Source organism: Thamnophis sirtalis, unplaced genomic scaffold (assembly GCF_051295495.1).
Source record: "Thamnophis sirtalis isolate CommonGarterSnake01/CBP01778 unplaced genomic scaffold, rThaSir2_p1.2 scaffold_15, whole genome shotgun sequence".
Taxonomy (NCBI): Eukaryota; Metazoa; Chordata; class Lepidosauria; order Squamata; family Natricidae; genus Thamnophis; species Thamnophis sirtalis.
The window spans coordinates 39,097,032-39,116,490 of NW_028261395.1; the positions used below are offsets into that span (position 1 = coordinate 39,097,032).

Genomic DNA, 19,459 nt, shown 5'->3' on the forward strand with positions numbered 1-19,459 from the left:
GCTGGCGGGGTAGAAGGGCGGGGCCTCGGCGGCCTTGTCTTCCGGCTCATTGGCCGGCCAGGTGGCGGGGGCGGAGCAGGTGGCCGACCACGAGCGATCGCGGAGCGGCAGCGTTTTTTTCCCTGGCCGGGTGGCCGGCACAGAAAGCCGCAATGAAGAGGCAGCCGACAGGGCGGGGGCCGGAGCCGAGAGCCGGCCGGGTCCTGACCAAGGCGGCCGAGGTGAGGCGGAGGAGCGGCCGGGGATGCTGATGCTGCAGCCGGGCAGGGCGAGGGGAGCCGGGATGGGCTGACGCGCGCTTCCTCTGCCGCAGTACGTGGGCTCTTTCGCCGTGGAAGACGCCGATCTACCTCGGGCGGGCCAAGCGGTGCATCAGCGGCTGCAGCTCCTGAAGGTGCGCGGTGGGTTCATCGGGGGGAGGGATCCGGTGGGCAGGCGCCTCGGTGCGGGACGAACGGATGGACATCCCCGGTTGCCGCCGCCGCCTCCCCGCTCCGTCCCTCTCGCCCTTCTCCCCCCACGCAGGACTGTCCGCGGCGGCGCTCCGTCCTCCTGCGCTTCTGCCTGCAGGGGCTGAAGATGCTCGGACGCGACGGCGAGGTAGGGCGCGCCTCCACCTGGTGAGGCGAGGGGAGGGGGCGATGGACAGGCAGGCCGGGAGGCTGAGCCTCCGCCGCCCCCGGTGCTCCCTCGCTCTCTCTCTCGCCCGCAGGCTCCGCTCATGGCCCACGCCCTCAAGCGCCTCGCCTATAGCACCTGCCGGCCCGCCGATCGCCAGTTCGCCTTCCTAGCCCGCAACCCGCGCGGCGCTCGCGGCAGCCTCTTCTGCCACCTCTTCGTGGGCGGGCAGCCCAGCGAGGTTCGTGGGCGACGCTCTCAGGCTCGGGCAAGGCTGTCTCGCAAGAGCTGCCCGGTTACAGATCACCTGGCAGTGGCTGGAAGGGCAAGGAGGACGACCTTCTCTGGAGGGCATCGGTCAAGCACCCAGCCTCCTCCTCCATTGCTCCCCACCAGGTCCAGGCACTGCACTACCTCCTCTGCCGCTTCTTCCAGCTGGGCTACCTTCTCCTGCACCCCGAAGACCAGGACTGGTCCTCCTCCTCCTCCTCTGGTGGCTCTGCCCAGCGAGATTCTGGGAAGTTGCTGGGCGCCTCTCTGGACAACCAGGTGGTCTGGGAGTCCCTCCGTCCCGAGGAGGTCTCCCAGAACGTCAACGCCCTGGTGTCCTTCCGGAGGCTGCCCTGCCCCACAGAATTTGGCACCTCGGTCAGCGTGGTGAGTAGCCTCTGCCTCCCCCTAGCTCAGTGGTTGGCATCCTTAAAACACTCAAAGAGCCACAAAAGTTCTAACCAGAACCCCCATGTTCAATTCTGGAGCCAACTGGAAGTCCAGTCTGGTTCCCCCCCACTCCCCCAGTCTCCTCTATCTGTCCTAACCTAAAGCCCTATCAATTGTGGAGCCGACTGGCGACTGGGAGCCGCAGCAGAGGAGTGAAAGAGCCACATGCAGCTCCAGAGCCACAGGTTGCTGACTCCTGCCCTAGCTCACCTCTTCCCACAGCAGCAGTGGCTCTCTTGAGGGGCTGGGATCTGGGACCCCAACCTTCAGGGGCCTCCGAGGGTCTTAACTTCCAAGCAAGCCCTGGATTTTCCAGTCAAGAATTGAGGTTCGCTTTACAGCCCTAGGGACTGTTTCAGTGGCACGCAGTTGGTTTGCGTCTACCAGTTACCAAACAGTCTCCAGTTTTGGACCAGGCCCCCCGGAGTCTCTGCCTCCCCTGCTCAGCAGCTGCCCTGCTTGTGCCCCTTAGAGAGAGAGGCTGGACCTGGAGGAAAGCAGCAGCAGCAGCGTGGGCAGCGCCCGTCCTGGAAACCCCTATTGTTCCCCAATTCTGGTGCGCAAGAAAGCCATTCGCAGCAAGATTCTCCGTTCTGGGGCCTACCGAGGTTGCACCTTTGAGGCAGCCTCTCAGCAGGGCGCCTGGGAAGGATGTGAGTATTTGGGGAGCCTAGTTGGGGTGGGGGTGGGGGTACAAAAAGGAAAGAGAAGGAAGCCGGGACAGAAAATGGCGCAGTGCTTCGTTGATAACTTTGGAAGCTCTACATTGCAGATAACCTCTTGCCAAGGGAAAAGGACAAATTGGTTTTCTTCCTGGCAACGAAAGAAAAAGCTTCCACACATTATCGCAGGTTGAAATAACATGGCCGCCAGGCTGTTATTTTGCTGAACAGCTACAGAGCATTGGGTGCTGGATCGGGGCCAGAATCCACCAGCACAAGGCCCTCTGTTCCCCATTGCCACATTGTTCATGTTAGGGGGAAAATCTTGGCGAAACGTGAAGGCTTCCAATCTGTCTCTTTGTGTCCTTTGGTTCCAGTTTCCTTCAGCTGTGATGGCAGAGGGAGCCTGCTTCACCTGCCAGAAAATGAGAACGATTTGAGGGAGAGTGTGTGGTCCTTTGCGGGCATCAGCAGGTGAGGAGGGGGACCTCCTCCCTAGATGGCATTGGAAGCCTCAAAGGCGTTTCTGCCCACCCCACCAGCAGACCTAAGGATTTGCTGGTGCACAGCGGCTGTGGATGGCTGCTGGATATTGTGTCAAAGACATCAGGGGCCTTGAGTGCCCTCTGGGTGAGGCTGCAGAGACCCACCCCTCCCCGTTCTGCTGGGCCCCCTGATTCCTGCATTTTGCTCTGCCTTCCAGAGATGCCGGCCTGGCCCTGCTAAGGAATGACATGCTAGGGGCTTTCCTTCTGTGGGCCGAGTCAGGATCCACCCATCAGTGGTGTCTAGCAGTGAGGACCCGCTGCGGCGTCGTTCCATATCAAATTTACCGCAGCCAGCTGGGAAAGTACTCAGTTGAGGTGAGAGAATTGGGGAAGGCGGCAATGTTTCTTTTTTCCCTTTTAAAACAAACATTTCACCATTCATTAATCAATGTGTCGTCTAAGAGCCAAGGTGGCGCAGTGGTTAAATGCACCACTGCAGGCTACTGCTAGATCAGCAGGTCAGCGGTTCAAATCTCACCGGCTCAGGGTTGACTCAGCCTTCCATCCTTCCGAGGTGGGTAAAATGAGGACCCAGATTGTTGGGGGCAATATGCTGACTCTCTGTAAACCGCTTAGAGAGGCCTGTAAGGCCTATGAAGCGGTATATAAGTCTACTGCTATTGCTATTGCTATTGCTATTGCTACAAATTTTGGGGGGGTATCATAATAGTTAGAGCTTACCACTAAATTCTTTATATACATCTATTCTTATTTTAATATTACAGCTTAAAACATATCTCCTCTTATAACATTTCCTAAATTATTTAATTCTATACTTTTTTATTCCCAGTAATCATCTTTCATATGCATAATTTTACATACAACCTCCTTTTAAATGTATACATATATAGCAATTGCATTATTATCCCCCCACCCCAAAGTGTAGCTTTTTTTGGACAAAGTTCAAACATTTCACATAGTTTAAAATTCATATCCATATTTCCAGTTATCATCCTAATATTATTACATAGCTAAAGATCATTGAACACCCATAATTTTCTAATCTTTTATTATAACATCAATTATTAATCCTCATTAAAAGTGTTTTCAAATGCCCTCCTTCTTTTTTCTCCCCTCCTTTATCCCATATTTCCAAAGTCTTGCCGAACTAGCTTCCTTTTTCCAGTCCTTAAGCCCACATTTCCATTGTTGTTTTTAATTTATCTTTTAAATCGGGCATGATTTCGCTTGCAGTACCTCCCTGGGCTGATTTACTCAGCAATATTCACTTATGTCATGGGCGTTTGGAATGAAGTACGGCCTATCATATTTTTCTTTTCTCTCTCTCTCTCTCTCTCTCTCCCTCTTCCCCTCTCCTCCCTCAAGCATTTGAATGTAGAATTCCCCAGTATGGAAGCCTTGTTAGACAATTACTCCGGGGTTCGTGCAGGCCTGTTCTGCTCCTTGGGCGCAGGAAGAATCAACCATTGTTATGAGGAGCAGGAGGATGTGACCGAGGATCTCTGGGGAGAAGAGCGAAGTCGCCGGAAGTCCTCATGGCTGTTTGGGGCCAGTCGGTCTCTGGCTGTGCAGCATGAGGTGGAGGGATGCTCAGCCGGGGCCTTCTCTTAGCGTTCCTGCCACCTGAAGAGGACAGAGACCGTGGTTGACCATTCCTGCTCACTCTGTGGCTTGGCTTTGTTGTGATTCTTTTTTGGAGTTGTGCGCAGAGGGTGCCCTTCCTCTCGTCGTGTCGTAATTCAGGGTTTCTTCCCGCCATCAGAGGGCTGATGCACGAGTTGGCTGGGCCTCCACACCCGATTTAGGGAGTGCCATGGGGTAGTCTTGGGCTGACAGCACATTGACCAATTGGTTGGGAGGGGGGTTAGCTTGAAGGGCAGTAAGCCTCCCTGCCTTTGCACTCCTGGCCGATTCTTCTCCAGTCTGCATTGGGGGGAACCTTTGATCAGGAGCCTGGATTTCTGCGTCGTCTGTTTAGTGATGCACCCGTGCCCTTATTTATAGGAAGCTGAATGTAAAATGTATGTGAGTAATTTATTGGAAACAAGTGTATTGTTTTCTCCGGGCTGCTGTGTTCAGTGGTGAAAGATGCATTGCTTATATTTAACAGATGCAAAACCGTTTGTACAGGGGTGTCCTGCAATCATATATATATAAATAGATCTATAGATATATATTTGTATTTCAAATGCAAAGTCTGCGCGTCATTTTCTTCCCCCTCGTGGGGAGCCGAGAAAGCGACCCGGGCGCGCCTCCGTTACTACGGCAACGATCGCTCCCCTCGGCGATCCATTAGCCCGTTCACGCTGCCTGCGTGCCGATTGGCTCCTGCCAACAGAAGGCGCAGCGAGCGCCGAGCGTTCGATTCATTGAGCGGAGGGACGGAGGTGTCTCCTTTTCATTAGCTCACGCGGACGGACGGGCCCCGCCCCTCTGAATTCTCCATTGGTTCATCGAGGCGCGCATCGGCCTCTTCCGGCCGAGGTCTGTCAGCTCATTGGGCGGGAGAGCCGGGTTCGCTTCCGGGGCGCCCAGCGAGGGAAGAGAGAAGATGGCGGCGGCGATGCTGCTCTTGGTGACAGGACTGGTGGTGGCGGCTGCATCTGCGGCGCCCGGCGGGGGCGGCCCGCGAACGCTGGTGCTGCTGGAGAACATGAACCTGAAGGACACGCACTCGCTCTTCCTGCGCGGCCTGGCAGGTCCGGCAGCCGAAGGGGGAGGCGGTGGGGGCCGCGGCGGAGGGGCTCCAGGCTTCCCTCCCCTGAGGGAACGCGGCGGCCTCCCTCTATACTCTCCTTTCCCCCTGCAGAGCGAGGCTTTGACCTGATCTTCCGGACGGCGGACGACCCTGGCCTGTCCCTGATCAAGTACGGGGAATTCCTCTACGACAACCTGGTGATCTTCTCCCCCTCGGTGGAAGGTGAGGCGGCGGGTCGCTCTTCCTCCCCCCCGCAAAAAGGGGGGCTCCGGGGCTCTTCCTTTGCCGTTGGCGCCTGTGGTGGGGAGGAAGCGATGAGTGGCCCCGTAGCGGCATAGGTGGCGAAATAAATATTGATAATAATAACGGTATTTGTGATGCATTTTTGAATGTTCAGTTGACTGTGTTTCATGTTTAATGAATAAAGTATAATAATAATAATAAATTATTATTATTAATATGCGCAGGCTGATTATAAATTGCGGCACAATTCAGTAGCACAAATGATCCATTGGAATTTGTGCAAAAATTATAATATCAAAACAGCAACAAACTGGTGGGAACATCAGCCTGAAAAGGTCACCGAAAATCAGATGGTCAAGATCTTGTGGGATTTCCGTATACAAACCGACAAAATACTGGCGCATAATACACCAGACATCACACTGGTTGAGAAAAATAAGGTCACAATCATAGACATCGCAATACCAGGTGATAGCAGGGTCGCCGAGAAGGAACATGAAAAAAACGCAAGATACCAGGACTTAAAAATCGAAATTCAACGACTATGGCACAAACCAGCAGTGATAATTCCAGTGGTAATTGGCACACTGGGTGCTATTCCAAAAGCACTGGAATTACATTTAAAACAGTTAAAAATTGACAAAATCACCATCAGTCAAATGCAAAAAGCCGCACTGCTTGGATCTGCACGCACGAAAATACGTTACGACGTCCTAGGCCCCTGGATGGGGCCCGACTAGTAACCAATGCCAAATCCGGTGAAACAACTGGCCGCTGTGATACAATTGTATAATAATAATAATAATAATAATATAACAACTTGGTTGATACCTAGGATGCTGTCAGCAACCTGTATTAACCATCAGCACCAGTCAATGGTATTTGTGATGCACTTTTGAATGTTCAGTTGACTGAGTTACATGTTTAATGAATAAACTATAATAATAATAAATTATTATCAAATAATTAATTAAATTTATTTATTAATTTATTATTAAATTTGTTTAATAATTTATTTTTGAATGATAATTAACATTTGTTATTTCGATGACCTGGCCATCAAAACTACCCGATTATGGATGAAACATGTAATAGTGATGTCCATTGTCATCGGGCCACTTGGTACCATGTCCCAAGAATTTTACAAGGTAGATCAACAAACTGCAGCTTCCTGGGATCACACCAGTGGAACTGCAAAAAACTGTGTTACTAGGAACATCATATATTTTAAGAAGATACCTGGTTGATACCTAGGATGCTGGCAGCAACACATATCAATCATTAACCCCAGTCAATGGTATTTATGATACATTTTTGAATGTTCAGTTGACTTGAGTTTCATGTTTAATGAATAAAGTATAATAATAATATAATTAAGAAGGTACTTGGTTAATATCTAGGACGCTGGCAGCAACCCATATCAACCATTAACACCAGTCAGTGGTATTTATGATTCATTTTTGAATGTTCAGTTGACTGAGTTTCATGTTTAATAAATAAAAGAGAATAATAATATATTTTAAGGGGAGAGAAGAGGGCGGTCATAATTACTCATTGATTTTCAAGCTGTGAGTTTCGATTTATCAAGCTTGATCACATAGTTTCGTAAAGGAGCACTTGTATTCAGCTAGTAGTATTATAATTTGCAAATTGAAGTTGAGCGATTGTGGAGGAAGAAAACAATAGTTATACCAATAGTAATAGGAGCCCTTAGAGCAATACCCAAAAGGCTGCCTAGATACCTGGAAATTTTGAACTTATCAGATCTGAATATTCTGACTTTTTGGGGGGGGGAAAACACCTGCCTATACACCCTACTCTGAACTGCCTATACAGGTAGTCCTTGGCTTACAACAGTTCGTTTAGTGACTGTTCAAAGTTACAGCGTCACGGGAAAAAGTGACGACCATTTTTTCACAGTTACAGCCTTGGTAGCATCCCTGGGATTCTGGGATCAAAATTCAGATGCTTTGGCAACTGGTCCATGTTTATGACCGTTGCTATGTCCCAATGTCATGTGATCACTTGCAACCTTTTGACAAGAAAAGGCAAGGGGGAAGGAAACCACATTCACTTAACAACCAGGTTTCTAACTAGTAATTCACTTAATTGTGGCAGGAAAGGTTGCAAAATGGGGGGGGGACTCACTTAACAAATGTCTCACTTAACAACAAATTTTGGGCTCGACTGCGGTCATAAGTCGAGGACTACCTGAATACTCAGATGCTACCTTAATAGCTCTCAGATCCTTGGTTATGATTTGAATGGTTAAGTTTTTACCAGTCCCAGAGACTTTGAATCGAATTGAAAATTAACAATAATAACAGTACTGGTAATAGTAATAATACCAGTAACAAGATAATGATAATATATGCCGGGCAGAACTAAGACTGTCCAGTGAAGCACAAGAGCTGTATGTTCCTTTGTCGGGGCTTCACTCTGTTGGCTTGCACACTTTGCTAGCTGGCATACTGTATTGCTGTAAACCTTTTGACCTTGTGACAAGAAATTTAACCCGGTCGTTGTGTTTCAGATTTTGGAGGCAACATCAACGTGGAGACTATTGCTGCTTTCATTGATGGAGGTGGAAACGTCCTTGTGGCTGCCAGTTCAGATATCGGTCAGTGAAACAGGGGCAGTGGAGCAGATTGTCTTCAACTTAAAAGAGAGAATTTCCCTCCCTCTGTTCTTTTTATTAGTTCAATCTCAAGGCCGGCCAAAGCCAAACAACAAAAGTCCACCCTACTTAAGGCCTGGGAGAACATCCGGGTTTTAAGCAGTTTGTGGAAAGTAAAAGCTTTATATTGATGGAGAAATGTGATCAATCGTTATTCATCCCTTCTGTTTTGTAGCTATTGTCAGAGACAGACAGTTACACTTGCACTTTTGGACCTCGTAGTTCTAGAAGTCTGCATCATCTTCTCTTTCTCCTCTTCTTCCTTCCTCTATCTGTCGTCTATCTATCCCATCCTATCTTCTATATATATGAAAACAGCTGTGTGTGTGTGTGTGTTCCAGCATAACTCTGGAACACCTCAAACAATTTCAACCAAACTTGGTACACAGATGACTTGCTCTCTGGAGAAAAATACTGTGGGGGTAAGACATCCCTAACACCACTCAGGGTATTCTGTTAAGATACAGCCTGCTGTGCTGTAAAAGGGCTTCTACTATACAGCACAGTGGAGTTGCCATGATCATGGTTTCACAGTACTCCCCAAGGAGATTCCTTCTGGTAAGAGGGGAAATCCAATATTAGATATTACATTTGGTCTGGACATTTCCCCCCTTTAAATAAACACCTGGGCAATGCCGGGTTATTGGCTAGTCTTTTTATAAAATAAGTGAAATTAAAAAAAAAAGACAGTTGAGAACTCTTTGGCACCTTCTGACGGTACAGGCGGATTTATTGCAAGTGTCTCCCCAGCATGTTAGAAACCCTCTTAGGTGGCAGGTAAGAGGAAAAGGTGCTCCCTTTTTAGTACAAAGCGAAAACGGGCTTTTTAAATCGTCCTTAGGTGATCCCCTTCGAGAATTGGGAAGCGAATGCGGGATAGAATTTGATGAGGAAAAGACAGGTGTGATTGACCATCACAACTACGATGTCTCTGACCCAGGGCAGGTAAGCAGGACACAGAACACAAGGGGTTCAGTTGGCTGCTGCCGCCCTTACAATCCACCTGCTCCCAGGGATGGCCAACACCTGAGTCAGAAACCTGCTAAGGAAAGTTCAGCAGGTGTCTCTTTCTGTCCTTCTGCAGCACACCCTGATTGTCGCAGACTCTGAGAATCTCCTTAAGGCTCCAACGATTGTGGGGAAGAAGCCCCATAACCCCATTCTTTTCAGGGGAGTTGGGTAAGTCCTGTGCCCACCCAGCAGAAGAACACCCCACTCTACCTCTGTCTACTTCAACTCATGAACCCTTTTCTTCCCCAGGATGGTGGCTGATCCTGATAACCCTTTGGTCCTTGATATTCTCACCGGCTCCTCAACTTCGTATTCCTTCTTTCCGGACAAAGCTATCACCCAGGTAATGTGGGACTTGTGCTTCCCAATCCATTGCAAAGAGATGGGGGTTGGGTTCGGCTGCTCCCCCCTCCTTTTTAGCCCCGCGCGTGCGGTGTCTGCTGAGCCTCGTTCGGAATGGCCAGCTTTTGAGGCTTCTCTTACGCCCCCCCCCCCCCCCACCTCCAGTTTCCGCTTCTGATCTGCACCATTGTTGCCAGTGGTTGGTTGTTGGGCAACGCTTTCTTCTTCCGGAAAGACTTGAGACAACCTCATGGTTTGAATCCATATTCCTGGGTGTTCTGACCCAAACAGGACAAACCCTCTGTGGTTGAAGCAATGATTCCTTTATGAGGAGCGCCAGCAGCCCCGGCAAACAGTTTCTCTCTCACTGCAAGCTAACAAGTTTGTCCGGCAGGGAGATGAATAGTTGTCTGCCGCATCTATTCATCTCTGCCCCCTGCCTTTTATCCTCCAGAGCTAGGGTGGGGCTTCGCTAGCAGGAGTGGCTCTTCCATCCCAAGGACAGGCCCATAGATTTCCATTGTTCTCCTCTCCTCTGCCTTCTGCGCATCCACGCATCAGACACTGGACCCAGCTGTTCATCCTCTTCCTCTTCAGCCACCTCCAGACCTGGGGGCTGTTGACTCTCCATTTGAGGGCTGAGGGACAGCCCAAGCTCCGCCTCTGTCTCTCTCTCTGCCAGATTCATTCCCTCTTCCTCCTCAGAGCTCTCAGGTGCTAACCCTGACTCCCATGCCTTCTCCTCCTCCTCTGATTTTGGTGTTGGGTGGGGGAGCAGCCGACAGGCCACAACACTGGGTTTCCTGAAAAGAGAAGAATGTTCGCACCTGTATCTGTACCCAACTTAAGTCAGCTTCTTTTTTTAAAAAAAAGTACTAAAAAACAAGGATGCAATTAAGAATGTTCAAATATTAGAAGAATCTCAGGGGTCCAAATAGCATCCAGAAGTAAATCAGAGTCCAAGGCAAAGTATTGCTCAAAGTTCCAGTCTATTAAGAGAGCCACATTGGCACATCTGGGAGAACCCGAATCTGAAACCTACCAGGTTTTCCCCATCTAGTTGAAAATTCAAGAACTTGCCCCCACACCCACAGGTTCATCACATGGTCCCATCTCCCACTGCCACGCTGGCAGCTTCCACCCATCAGGTGCAGAGACGCAGAGACAAAGGATGACCTTGGCTTTCTAGAAAGAATGTTGTTATGGCTACATATCATCTAACTCCCTACAATCCCCCCTCCCATTTTCCCACAGTAGACAATGCATAGTCGAATAATAGAAGGCGTGGCAGGCCAAAGATCCAAAAAAAGATGGCTGCAGGCCTGACAAGAATATTGTAAAAAAACTGCTCTCTCTCTCTCTCTTCAGTACCCTCATGCTGTCGGAAAGAACACCCTCCTAATTGCCGGCCTGCAGGCCCGGAATAATGCCCGCGTGGTCTTCAGCGGATCCCTGGATTTCTTCAGTGATGCCTTTTTCACCTCGTCAGTGCAGAAGGCGGCAGCAGGCTCTCAAAGGCAAGCGGCTCTTATTGTCGGCTTAGCTCCGAAACTGGGATGTGGGAAGGGCAAGATTTCATGGTTGACTTTCTAAAAGAGGCTCTTCAGCATCCCTCTCAAGAAACAAAAAAAAATATGTCACCTTGTACAGGTAGTCCTCGGCTTACAACAGTTCATTTAGTGACCGCTCAGAGTTAAAACGGCACTGAAAAAAAGTGATTTACAACCACTTTTTTCTCACTTGTGACCGTTTGCGGCATCCGCGTTGGTCCCTTGGTTTACATTTGGATGCTTGACAACTGATTCGCATTTATGATGGCGGCAACGTCCTGGGTCACGTGATCCCCTTTTGGGAGACCATCCTGTCACTAATTGAAGAACCGCACTGATTCACTTCACAAGTGCGGCAAGAAAAGCCGTAAAATGGGGCATAACTCACTTAATAAACTTCTCACTTAACACAGATTTTGGGCCCAATTGTGGTTGTAAGTCGAGAACAATCCGTCTTCTGAGAAAATCAGTAGGTAGCATATTTTAAAATCGCAATATGGATACAAAACAATTTCAGCCAATTCCTGGTACTTATAAGAGCCGTGGTGGCCCAGTGGTTAGACATACAGTCCTGCAGGGCACTTCTGCTGACCGCCGGCTGCCTGCAATTTGGCAGCCTGAATCTCACCAGGCTCAAGTTTGACTCAGCCTTCCGTCCTTCCGAGGTGGGTCAAATGAGGACCCAGATTTTTTGGGGCAAGAGGCTGACTCTGTCAACTGCTTAGAGAGGGCTGTAAAAGCACTGTGAAGCGGTATATAAGTCTAAGTACTATTGCTATCTTCCTTCATCCCTCCTTCCCACCCTCCCAGTGGTTAGTATGTAGTATTGTAGGCTAACTCTGCCCAATGCCAACAGTTCGATCCTGACCAGCTGCAGGTTGACTCAGCCTTCCGAGGTGGGTAAAATGAGGATTCAAATGGATGGGGGGCAAGAGGCTGACTCTGTAAACCACTTGGACGGGACTTGAAAGCACTATGAAACAGTATAGAAGTCTACGTAGTATTACTATATAAATTTGAGCACCCGTTGACATAAATCTGAGGTGCTCTCCGAGAAGGCTCTTCTTCCCTGCAGTTGCTGCCTGAGAGGCAGCCCAGCCTCTTTCCACCAACCTCCTTCCCCAGCTGGATGCTCCCATGGGCCAGGCTGGCAAGCTGAGCCAACACAACGAGTGATTGGTTGGCAGCGAAAATTGTGACCCGTCAAAAGCGCGGAGGACAAAATCGCGCTTGATGAAAGCGCGCATGTGACATCATCACAGGGCGACGAAAAAAATTAAAAATTGAAATAAAATTAAAGCAAGCCGATTCACATAAAGGTAAGGGTTAGGGTTAGGGTTAGGTTAAGGGTTAGGGTTAGGGTTAGGTTTAGAGCGTTAGCGTTAGGTTTAGCGTTAGGTTAAGTGTTAGCGTTAGGTTTAGCGTTACGTTAACGGTTAGGTTTAGGGTTAGATTTAGGGTTAGGTTAAGGGTTAGGTTTAGAGTTAGGTTTAGGGTTAGGTTTGGGGGGGTTAGGGTAAGGTTTTAGCTTTATTTTTACATTTTTCGATCACAGCGCGATGTTTTCGTCGCGCTGTGATGACGTCAAATGCGCGCTTTCGTCGAGCACGATTTTGTCCTCCGCGATTTTGTGGTGGAACCGTGAAAATGAGCTCCCAACATTGGGTAAGCGGACTGAAGAACCTGACTTTTCTACTTTAGGTACCCCCAAACGGGGAATTACGAGCTGGCCATGGCCTTGTCCCGCTGGGTCTTCAAGGAGGAAGGGGTGCTGCGGGTGGGAGCAGTGGCTCACCATCGGGTGGGTGAGAAGTTGCCTCCAAGCGCCTACACCGTCACCGACTTGGTGGTAAGAGCTCAGCATCTTCTCTCTCCCGCAAATCCATGGGGGGGTTCCTGGCGCTGGCTTTTTTTTTTCCCACATGGCCCTTGGGTCCCTCTGTTTGCAGGAGTACAGCATCGTCATAGAAAAGCTCTCCGACGGGAAATGGGTTCCCTTTGATGGCGACGATATTCAGCTGGAGTTTGTCCGCATCGACCCGTTTGTGAGGACCTTCCTCAAGAAAAAAGGTGAGGCGGCTTTCGCTTAACGATAGCTTGATCTTTGACATGGTTCTTTGTGCTGGGTTAGGAACTCATCAACACACTGTCCATTAAAAAAAAATCCATATCTATTTTTTTAAAAAGAGGTTAGGAGCTGGCTGCGTGCAGGTCCCTGATCGGTCGGCATTTGAAGGGTGAGGGGCTGGAAGCTCCTTGCCCCCCTGACAATAATGAGCAGCTTTTACCGTTGATCAGGGATGTGTTGTGGCCCACCAGCAGCCATCAGAGCTGGCAGCAGATTCAGACAGTGAGGAGGTTGGGGAGGAACATGGGCCGGTCCTGGAGTCTGGGGAAGGCTCTGATGAGGGCTCTGTGTCAGAGGCAGAGAGGGGGCGAGAGCCGTCTGACAGTTATCAGCTGCCTTCGGAGTCGGAGATCAGTGGGGCAGAAGAACATCTGGAGCCTGTTCCCAGTGTGCGCCTGCGCAGAGTGGCCAGACAAAGGGAACAGCTAAAGAACAGGGGTCGACTTGGGAGTAAGGCCACAGGTGGACGATAAAATGGCCCCTCCCAGAGGACATAACAGAAGAGCAAAAGGGGAGTGGAGTTTGCAGGAGACAATTAGTTCGCTTCATTGGTTCGCAACTCTCCGAGACTCCTTGCCAATATCGGCCTGTCAGCTCTCCAAGCCAGATAAGGTCTGTGACTGTAAATCCTCCTTTGAAAGACTTTGCTGGATGTGAATGAGCAGAATTCACAGTCAATTAATAAAAGGGGTTTTGGTTGGGACAAGGAGTTTTTTTCATGCTCTTGGGAAGCCTCGCTCAGAGCAGCATGTCTGCCTCATGAAGATAAAGCAGTTGCCAGGAGAGCAAACGCATGGTGCCCTGTCACACCTGCAGCCGACTGGTGAAGGGTCCAAGTAGCTTTTTCGGCCTCTGAATTTTTCTTAACGCCAGAAATGTGCTTGGCTTTCAGGTGGAAAATACAGCGTCCAGTTCAAGCTGCCAGACGTCTATGGGGTGTTCCAGTTCAAGGTGGACTACAATCGTCTTGGCTACACACATCTCTACTCTTCCACACAGGTAACTCTTTCCCTTCCCCTCCGAGCAGACACTTAAGCGGCTTTAGAAATGGGCTGCCACTCAAACAATCGGCTGTGCAGAGTTTGCATGGCACGTACTGTCAGAGTTTGTTGCAGCAATCACATCCAGAAAGCACACACCGTTAACTGATTCAGCAGGATTCATTCATTTCTTTATAAACATAACACATAAGGCGAACATGCAATACCAATAGGCAACGTGGTAGAGAGGACAAGCAAACGCAGGCAGAGGAGGGAACTGTTTCAGTTTTGAGCGGCAGACTAGTTTTTTGAGCTCAGCACAGACTCAGAGCTTGAGTACAGAACAGTTGAGCTAAGCCACGCCCAGGCTCCTTGCTGTCTCCTTGTTCACACAGCAAATACCGTTTCAGTTTCCAAAAAGCCCTCATTGGCTGACACAGTTGCCATGTCTCTTCATTGGCTGACCTTGTTCAGTTCAGTTGAGTTTATTTATAGGCCGCCCTTTTCCCTGAGGGGACTCAGGGCGGCTAACAACTTGTATGGGAGGGGGAGACATACAATAACATAAAAACGCAATATATAATTAAAACCAAGCAACATTCATACAACATTCGGGTGGGGGCGGACTATGGTCTTACCCCCAGGCCTGGCGGGATAGCCAGATCTTGAGGGCTGTGCGGAAGGTCTGAAGGGTGGTGAGGGTACGAATCTCCACGGGGAGATCGTTCCAGAGGGCCGGAGCTGCTACAGAAAAGGCTCTCCTCCGCGTAGTTGCCAGCCGGCACTGGCTGGCAGATGGCACTCGGAGGAGGCCTAATCTGTGAGATCTTATGGGTCGAGAGGAGGTGTTGCCATGTCTCTTCCAGTCATGAACTCTCAAAACAGACACGTACAAGGGCTCACAACTTCCTGAAGAAACACCCAGATAGTTCATTTAGGCCTAAATGTAGCAGCCAGCTTTTCTATGAAACCTCGGTGTCTTCCTCACTCATCTGAAGAGTTAGCTGAGCGAGAATCCATCTACTCTCACTACATCTGCTCAGGAACTAAGATAGTTGGAGGAGGCCTCTTCTCCCCAAATGGTTTTGGGGGCTGCCTGTAGGAGGGCTATGCTAGGGGGGATGGAGTGCTGAATTACAGATATCGCTATGGCCCAGCAGGAGGCTTGCAGGGAATCTGGTTTGGAGATTTGCTAGCAGAGTTACAGTAGCCAAGTTATGGACATTGTTTATAGTTGTCGGAAACAAGGACTACATGTACATAGGCCAGGCTGCTGTTCTTGCTCCCTTGGATCCCTGAAATTCACAACGCCTTCCAGGTGTTGTGGCCAGCAGAACTGGCAGCAGATTCAGACAGTGAGGAAGCTGGGGAGGAAGATGGGCCAGTCCTGGAGTCTGGGGAAGGCTCTGATGAGGGCTCTGTCGGAGGCAGAGAGGAGGCCAGGGCCGTCTGCCAGTGATCAGCTGCCTTCAGAGTCAGACATCAGTGAGGCAGAAGAACAGCTGGAGCCTGTTGCCAGACGAAGGGACTAGCTAAGGAACAGGGGTCGACTTGGGAGTAAGGCCAACAGGTGGATAATGAATGGCCCCTCCCAGAGGTAATAAAAGAGGAGCAACAGAGTGGAGATTGCAGGAGACAATTAGTTCGCTTAATTGATTCATGCCTCTCCGAGACTCCTGGCCAAGTTCTGCAGATATCGGCCTGGCAGCTCTCGAAGCGAGATAAGGTCTGTGCCTGTAAATCCTCCCTCAAAAGACTTTGCTGGATGTGAATGAACAGAATTCACAGGAAATGAATAAAAGGGGTTTTTGTTGGGACCAGGAGTTTGCTTCATGCTCTTGGGAAGCCTCGGTTAGAACACCAGGTGGAGTCACGAAAAGTCGTTTCCCAGCCTACCTTGGTACTAATTCCTTGTTCCCCGTCTGGCCAGGTATCCGTCCGCCCTCTGCAGCATACGCAGTACGAGCGTTTCATCCCTTCCGCCTATCCGTACTACGCCAGCGCCTTCTCGATGATGGTGGGCCTGTTCTTGTTCAGCATCGTGTTCCTGCACATGAAGGAGAAGGAGAAATCCGACTGAGGCTCGAACCAGAGCGGCTCGGGATTCCCCGCTGGAGGTCCTGGCACCCTCGGAGCTCCACCGAATCCAAGCTGGGGGACATTTTTTTCTGGACCGAGAATAGGCCAGAAGGGGGAGAAGAAGAGTGGCTTCTTCCATTCATGGACAGCCTGGAAGCCAGAAACCAAACCCAGAGGGGTTCACCTCCCTCTGCTTCCATGCCGTTGTTTTTTCTCTTCCACCTCTGTTCCATTTTGCAAAATAAAGACGCCATTCCATCCCCCTTTCCTGCACTGTTTCTGGTTAATGTCAGAGAAGCGGGACAGTTTCGCCTTTTCGGTCACCTCATCTTCTTCCGCTTCTCCAGCAGCAGGGCAGCATTTTAAGGAACGCTCTTTTAGAGATCTGATCACTTCCATTGCTTAACGACACCGATGACACAAAGGTTTGTAAGAAGAGGCATTAAAAAAGGGAACCCCAGTCCCCTCTGGAAAATCTCCATTCTGAGTTGCTGAAAGGCAGAAACTAGGCTCTCCCTGAAAAATGGCCCCTCCAAATGGTTCTCGGGTAAACAGGAAGAATTAGTCATTCCCGTTGCTAAGGGGTGCAGTCATAAACTGCTACATCAGATGACTACATTGCTCAGTGGTGGCAATCCCATTAGTCAAGGGGGAAGCCTGCAGGAAATCCTAAGAGAGCTGGCAATCATTTGCCGTATTTTTCAGAGTATAAGACGCACCTTTTTCCCTCAAAAAGAGGCTTTTTTTGCCTCCTGAAACCCCGCTCCCTTCACCAAAATGGCTGTTCACAGCCTCTAGGAAGCTTTTAGAGAGCTCCTGGGGGAATTAGGAGGGCAGAAATGAGCGAAAAACGGACCGTTTTTTGCTCAATTTTACCCAGCCCCCAGGAGCACTCTATAAGCTTCCTAAAGGCTATCCATGCCCCCCCCTTTTTTTTTTCAAAAAATGGGCTGTTTTTTGCTTGTCCCCCCCCCCCCCCCCAACACACTGCAAGCTCCCTAAAGGCTATTCATGCCTTTTGGGGGTGGGGGGAAACGGGGCCGTTTTTTTGCCGTTTTTGGGTGGTTTGCTGAGTGCAAAAACTTTTTTTCTTATTTTCCTCTTCAAAACCTTGCTGCATCTTATACTCCGAAAAATACGATAAGTTTCCGCTCCTCGGTATGTGTTGAAGAGGGTACGTTGGCTCCCTTTAAGGTGGCCTAATTCGATACCTTCATTTATGCCTGTTCAAACCTGGATGCTTTATTCCAATATTAATAAAATCATCGGAGGCCTTTACCAAGTTGCTTTTATGGCTGCAATGCCAGATGTTACCACAGGAAGGCAGTGTTTCCTTCAATAACAATATAGCTACTAATACTCTATTTTAACTCAGTTTTAAAAGGGTTTTAACTGGTTTCCTTCTCTGTTTTGCAGCACTTGGGCCTCTTGTTGCCCTAGTATTATTGATAAATAGCGGAAGGGACCTTGGTGGTTTTCTAGTCTAACCACCCGCTCAAGCTGCAGACTCTATATTATAAGTAGCTGCCCAGTCTCTTCTTTAAAACCTATAGTGGTGAAGCACGCACAACTTATGAAGGCAAGCCATTCATTCCAATGGTGGATTGTTCTCACTGTGAGGAAATTTCTCCTTAGTTCCAGTGTTGTAGAAAAAACAGAACATGCAAGCCAGCTCTTTGGGGAAGGAATAGTTTGTTTGCGCAGGTTCATAGCAAAGAATAAATGGCCTGAACAATGAGTGACAGGCAGGAAATCCCTTATATAGTTTATCGCTTCCAGTTAAAGCCATCTGTTAGTTTTGGATACACCCCTCAAGATTTGCCCTTGAGTTACAGCAATATTATGTCTACAGGAAGTTATAATACATATGTCAGCTGACGTTCAAACGTAGCATACAATTTGAGGAACTTAAATGTGTCTTCCAGACCGATTTACAGTCAAGCCAGCAGATACATTAAAATAAAGGCTTTTGCTTCAGCAGTTTTCATGCGCAGACGTCCTAAAAGCACACCTCTGCAACTTCTATATATGAACAGTTAAAGCCTAAGATCATGAAGCCCTAGTTTGGTTCAGGCTTGAGGCCTACTTTGGTTCAGCCTGCCACCTCACTAGGGTGAATCTTTCCTTGATCAGTTTTCATCCATTGCTTCTTGTCCTGCCTTCAGCAGCTTTGGAAAAGAGGTTGACCCCACCCCCTCTTCTTTGGGGCAGCCCCTCAAAGGTTGGAATGCTGCTATCATGTTGAACCTAGTCCTGGCTCTGACCACAAGAGGGCACTGTTTTCTGCCCCTTCGCATTAGCTTTGAAGCCATCATAGGCGTTTTCAACTGGGCTTAAGGATTTTTAAGGTTCTGCCTGTTCTGCAGTCCTCCTTTTATCCTGGTAATTTTAATCGTTATGCTGGTAATAATAAAGTTAATACTAACCTTAAAATGCCTTTAAAAAGATGTATAGGTAGTCCTCCAGTTACCCAACATTTCTGTTGTTAAATGTGAGACATTAAGTGAATTTTGCCCCATTTTACGACCTTTCTTGCCACAGTTGTTAACTCAGTGCACTTGTTAAGTTAGTAACACAGGTGTTAAGTGCCTCTAGCTCAGTGTTTCTCAACCTTGGCAACTTGAAGATGTCTGGACTTCAACTCCCAGAATTCCCCAGCCAGCGAACGCTGGCTGGGGAATTCTGGGAGTTGAAGTCCAGACATCTTCAAGTTGCCAAGGTTGAGAAACACTGCTCTAGCTTTCCCATCGACTTGTCGTCAGGTGGCAAAACGGGGGTCACCTCTCCCCAGGAAGCTTCAACCGTGATAAACATGCACCAGTTCCCAAGCATTCAAATATTGATCATGCAATTATGGAAATGCTGCAAGAGGTCATAAGTGTGAGAAATGGTCGTAAGTCGCCTTTTACGCTCCCATTGTAACTGGTCACTAAAATTGCATTAAGTCGACTGCCTGTATTGCTTTTTGTGGCTGCGAAACCTAGTTTGACCACAGGATGGCGCTGTTCTGTCCCGTAGCATTGGCACTAAAGCCATCATAGGCCTTTTTAACTGGGTTTAAGGCTTTTGAAGCAGGTTTCCTCCTGTGCCTGTTCTGCAGCGCCTGGGACTCCAGTTGCCCCTTTAATTTTAATAATAAAGCTATTCATAGTAAGGTAAAGGTTCCCCTCGCACGTATGTGCTAGTCATTTCCGACTCTAGGGGGCGGGGCTCATAATACTTCAATAGTAAAGACACGTCAA

General features: G+C 49.0%; 2 protein-coding genes across 3 annotated transcripts; both read left to right on the forward strand.

Moving 5' to 3' along the window:
• The first annotated feature begins 21 nt into the window (after positions 1 to 21).
• On the forward strand, positions 22 to 4,692 carry SH2D5 (SH2 domain containing 5). 2 transcript variants are annotated; one of them, XM_014069809.2, is made up of 9 exons: positions 22 to 221; positions 314 to 394; positions 526 to 600; positions 713 to 859; positions 1,015 to 1,275; positions 1,811 to 1,991; positions 2,378 to 2,474; positions 2,704 to 2,863; positions 3,875 to 4,692. In XM_014069809.2, the coding sequence occupies exons 1-9, from the start codon at positions 153 to 155 to the stop codon at positions 4,118 to 4,120; spliced, it is 1,317 nt and encodes a 438-aa protein (XP_013925284.2). In that variant the 5' UTR covers positions 22 to 152; the 3' UTR covers positions 4,121 to 4,692. The 2 variants fall into 2 exon arrangements, with proteins under 2 accessions (XP_013925284.2, XP_087558339.1); XM_087702213.1 differs by having other exon boundaries at positions 3,888 to 4,050.
• Positions 4,693 to 5,019: 327 nt separating this feature from the next.
• DDOST (dolichyl-diphosphooligosaccharide--protein glycosyltransferase non-catalytic subunit) lies at positions 5,020 to 16,480 on the forward strand. Its single transcript, XM_014069812.2, has 11 exons — positions 5,020 to 5,208; positions 5,319 to 5,429; positions 7,984 to 8,070; positions 8,969 to 9,072; positions 9,212 to 9,306; positions 9,388 to 9,481; positions 10,849 to 10,997; positions 12,732 to 12,879; positions 12,980 to 13,100; positions 14,051 to 14,157; positions 16,069 to 16,480. The coding sequence occupies exons 1-11, from the start codon at positions 5,061 to 5,063 to the stop codon at positions 16,216 to 16,218; spliced, it is 1,314 nt and encodes a 437-aa protein (XP_013925287.2). The 5' UTR covers positions 5,020 to 5,060; the 3' UTR covers positions 16,219 to 16,480.
• The last annotated feature ends 2,979 nt before the right edge of the window (positions 16,481 to 19,459 follow it).

What these genes read in the sequence shown, in the direction of transcription:
- SH2D5 (XM_014069809.2), top strand. Translation starts at nt 153, where the DNA reads ATGAAGAGGCAGCCGACAGGGCGGGGGCCGGAGCCGAGAGCCGGCCGG. An exon ending in GCAGGGCGCCTGGGAAGGAT is followed by an intron (nt 1,992 to 2,377) that starts GTGAGTATTTGG and finishes CTTTGGTTCCAG; the next exon opens with TTTCCTTCAGCTGTGATGGC. An exon ending in TGGGAAAGTACTCAGTTGAG is followed by an intron (nt 2,864 to 3,874) that starts GTGAGAGAATTG and finishes TCCTCCCTCAAG; the next exon opens with CATTTGAATGTAGAATTCCC.
- DDOST (XM_014069812.2), top strand. Translation starts at nt 5,061, where the DNA reads ATGGCGGCGGCGATGCTGCTCTTGGTGACAGGACTGGTGGTGGCGGCT. An exon ending in GGCTGCCAGTTCAGATATCG is followed by an intron (nt 8,071 to 8,968) that starts GTCAGTGAAACA and finishes AATCGTCCTTAG; the next exon opens with GTGATCCCCTTCGAGAATTG. An exon ending in ATCTCTACTCTTCCACACAG is followed by an intron (nt 14,158 to 16,068) that starts GTAACTCTTTCC and finishes CCGTCTGGCCAG; the next exon opens with GTATCCGTCCGCCCTCTGCA.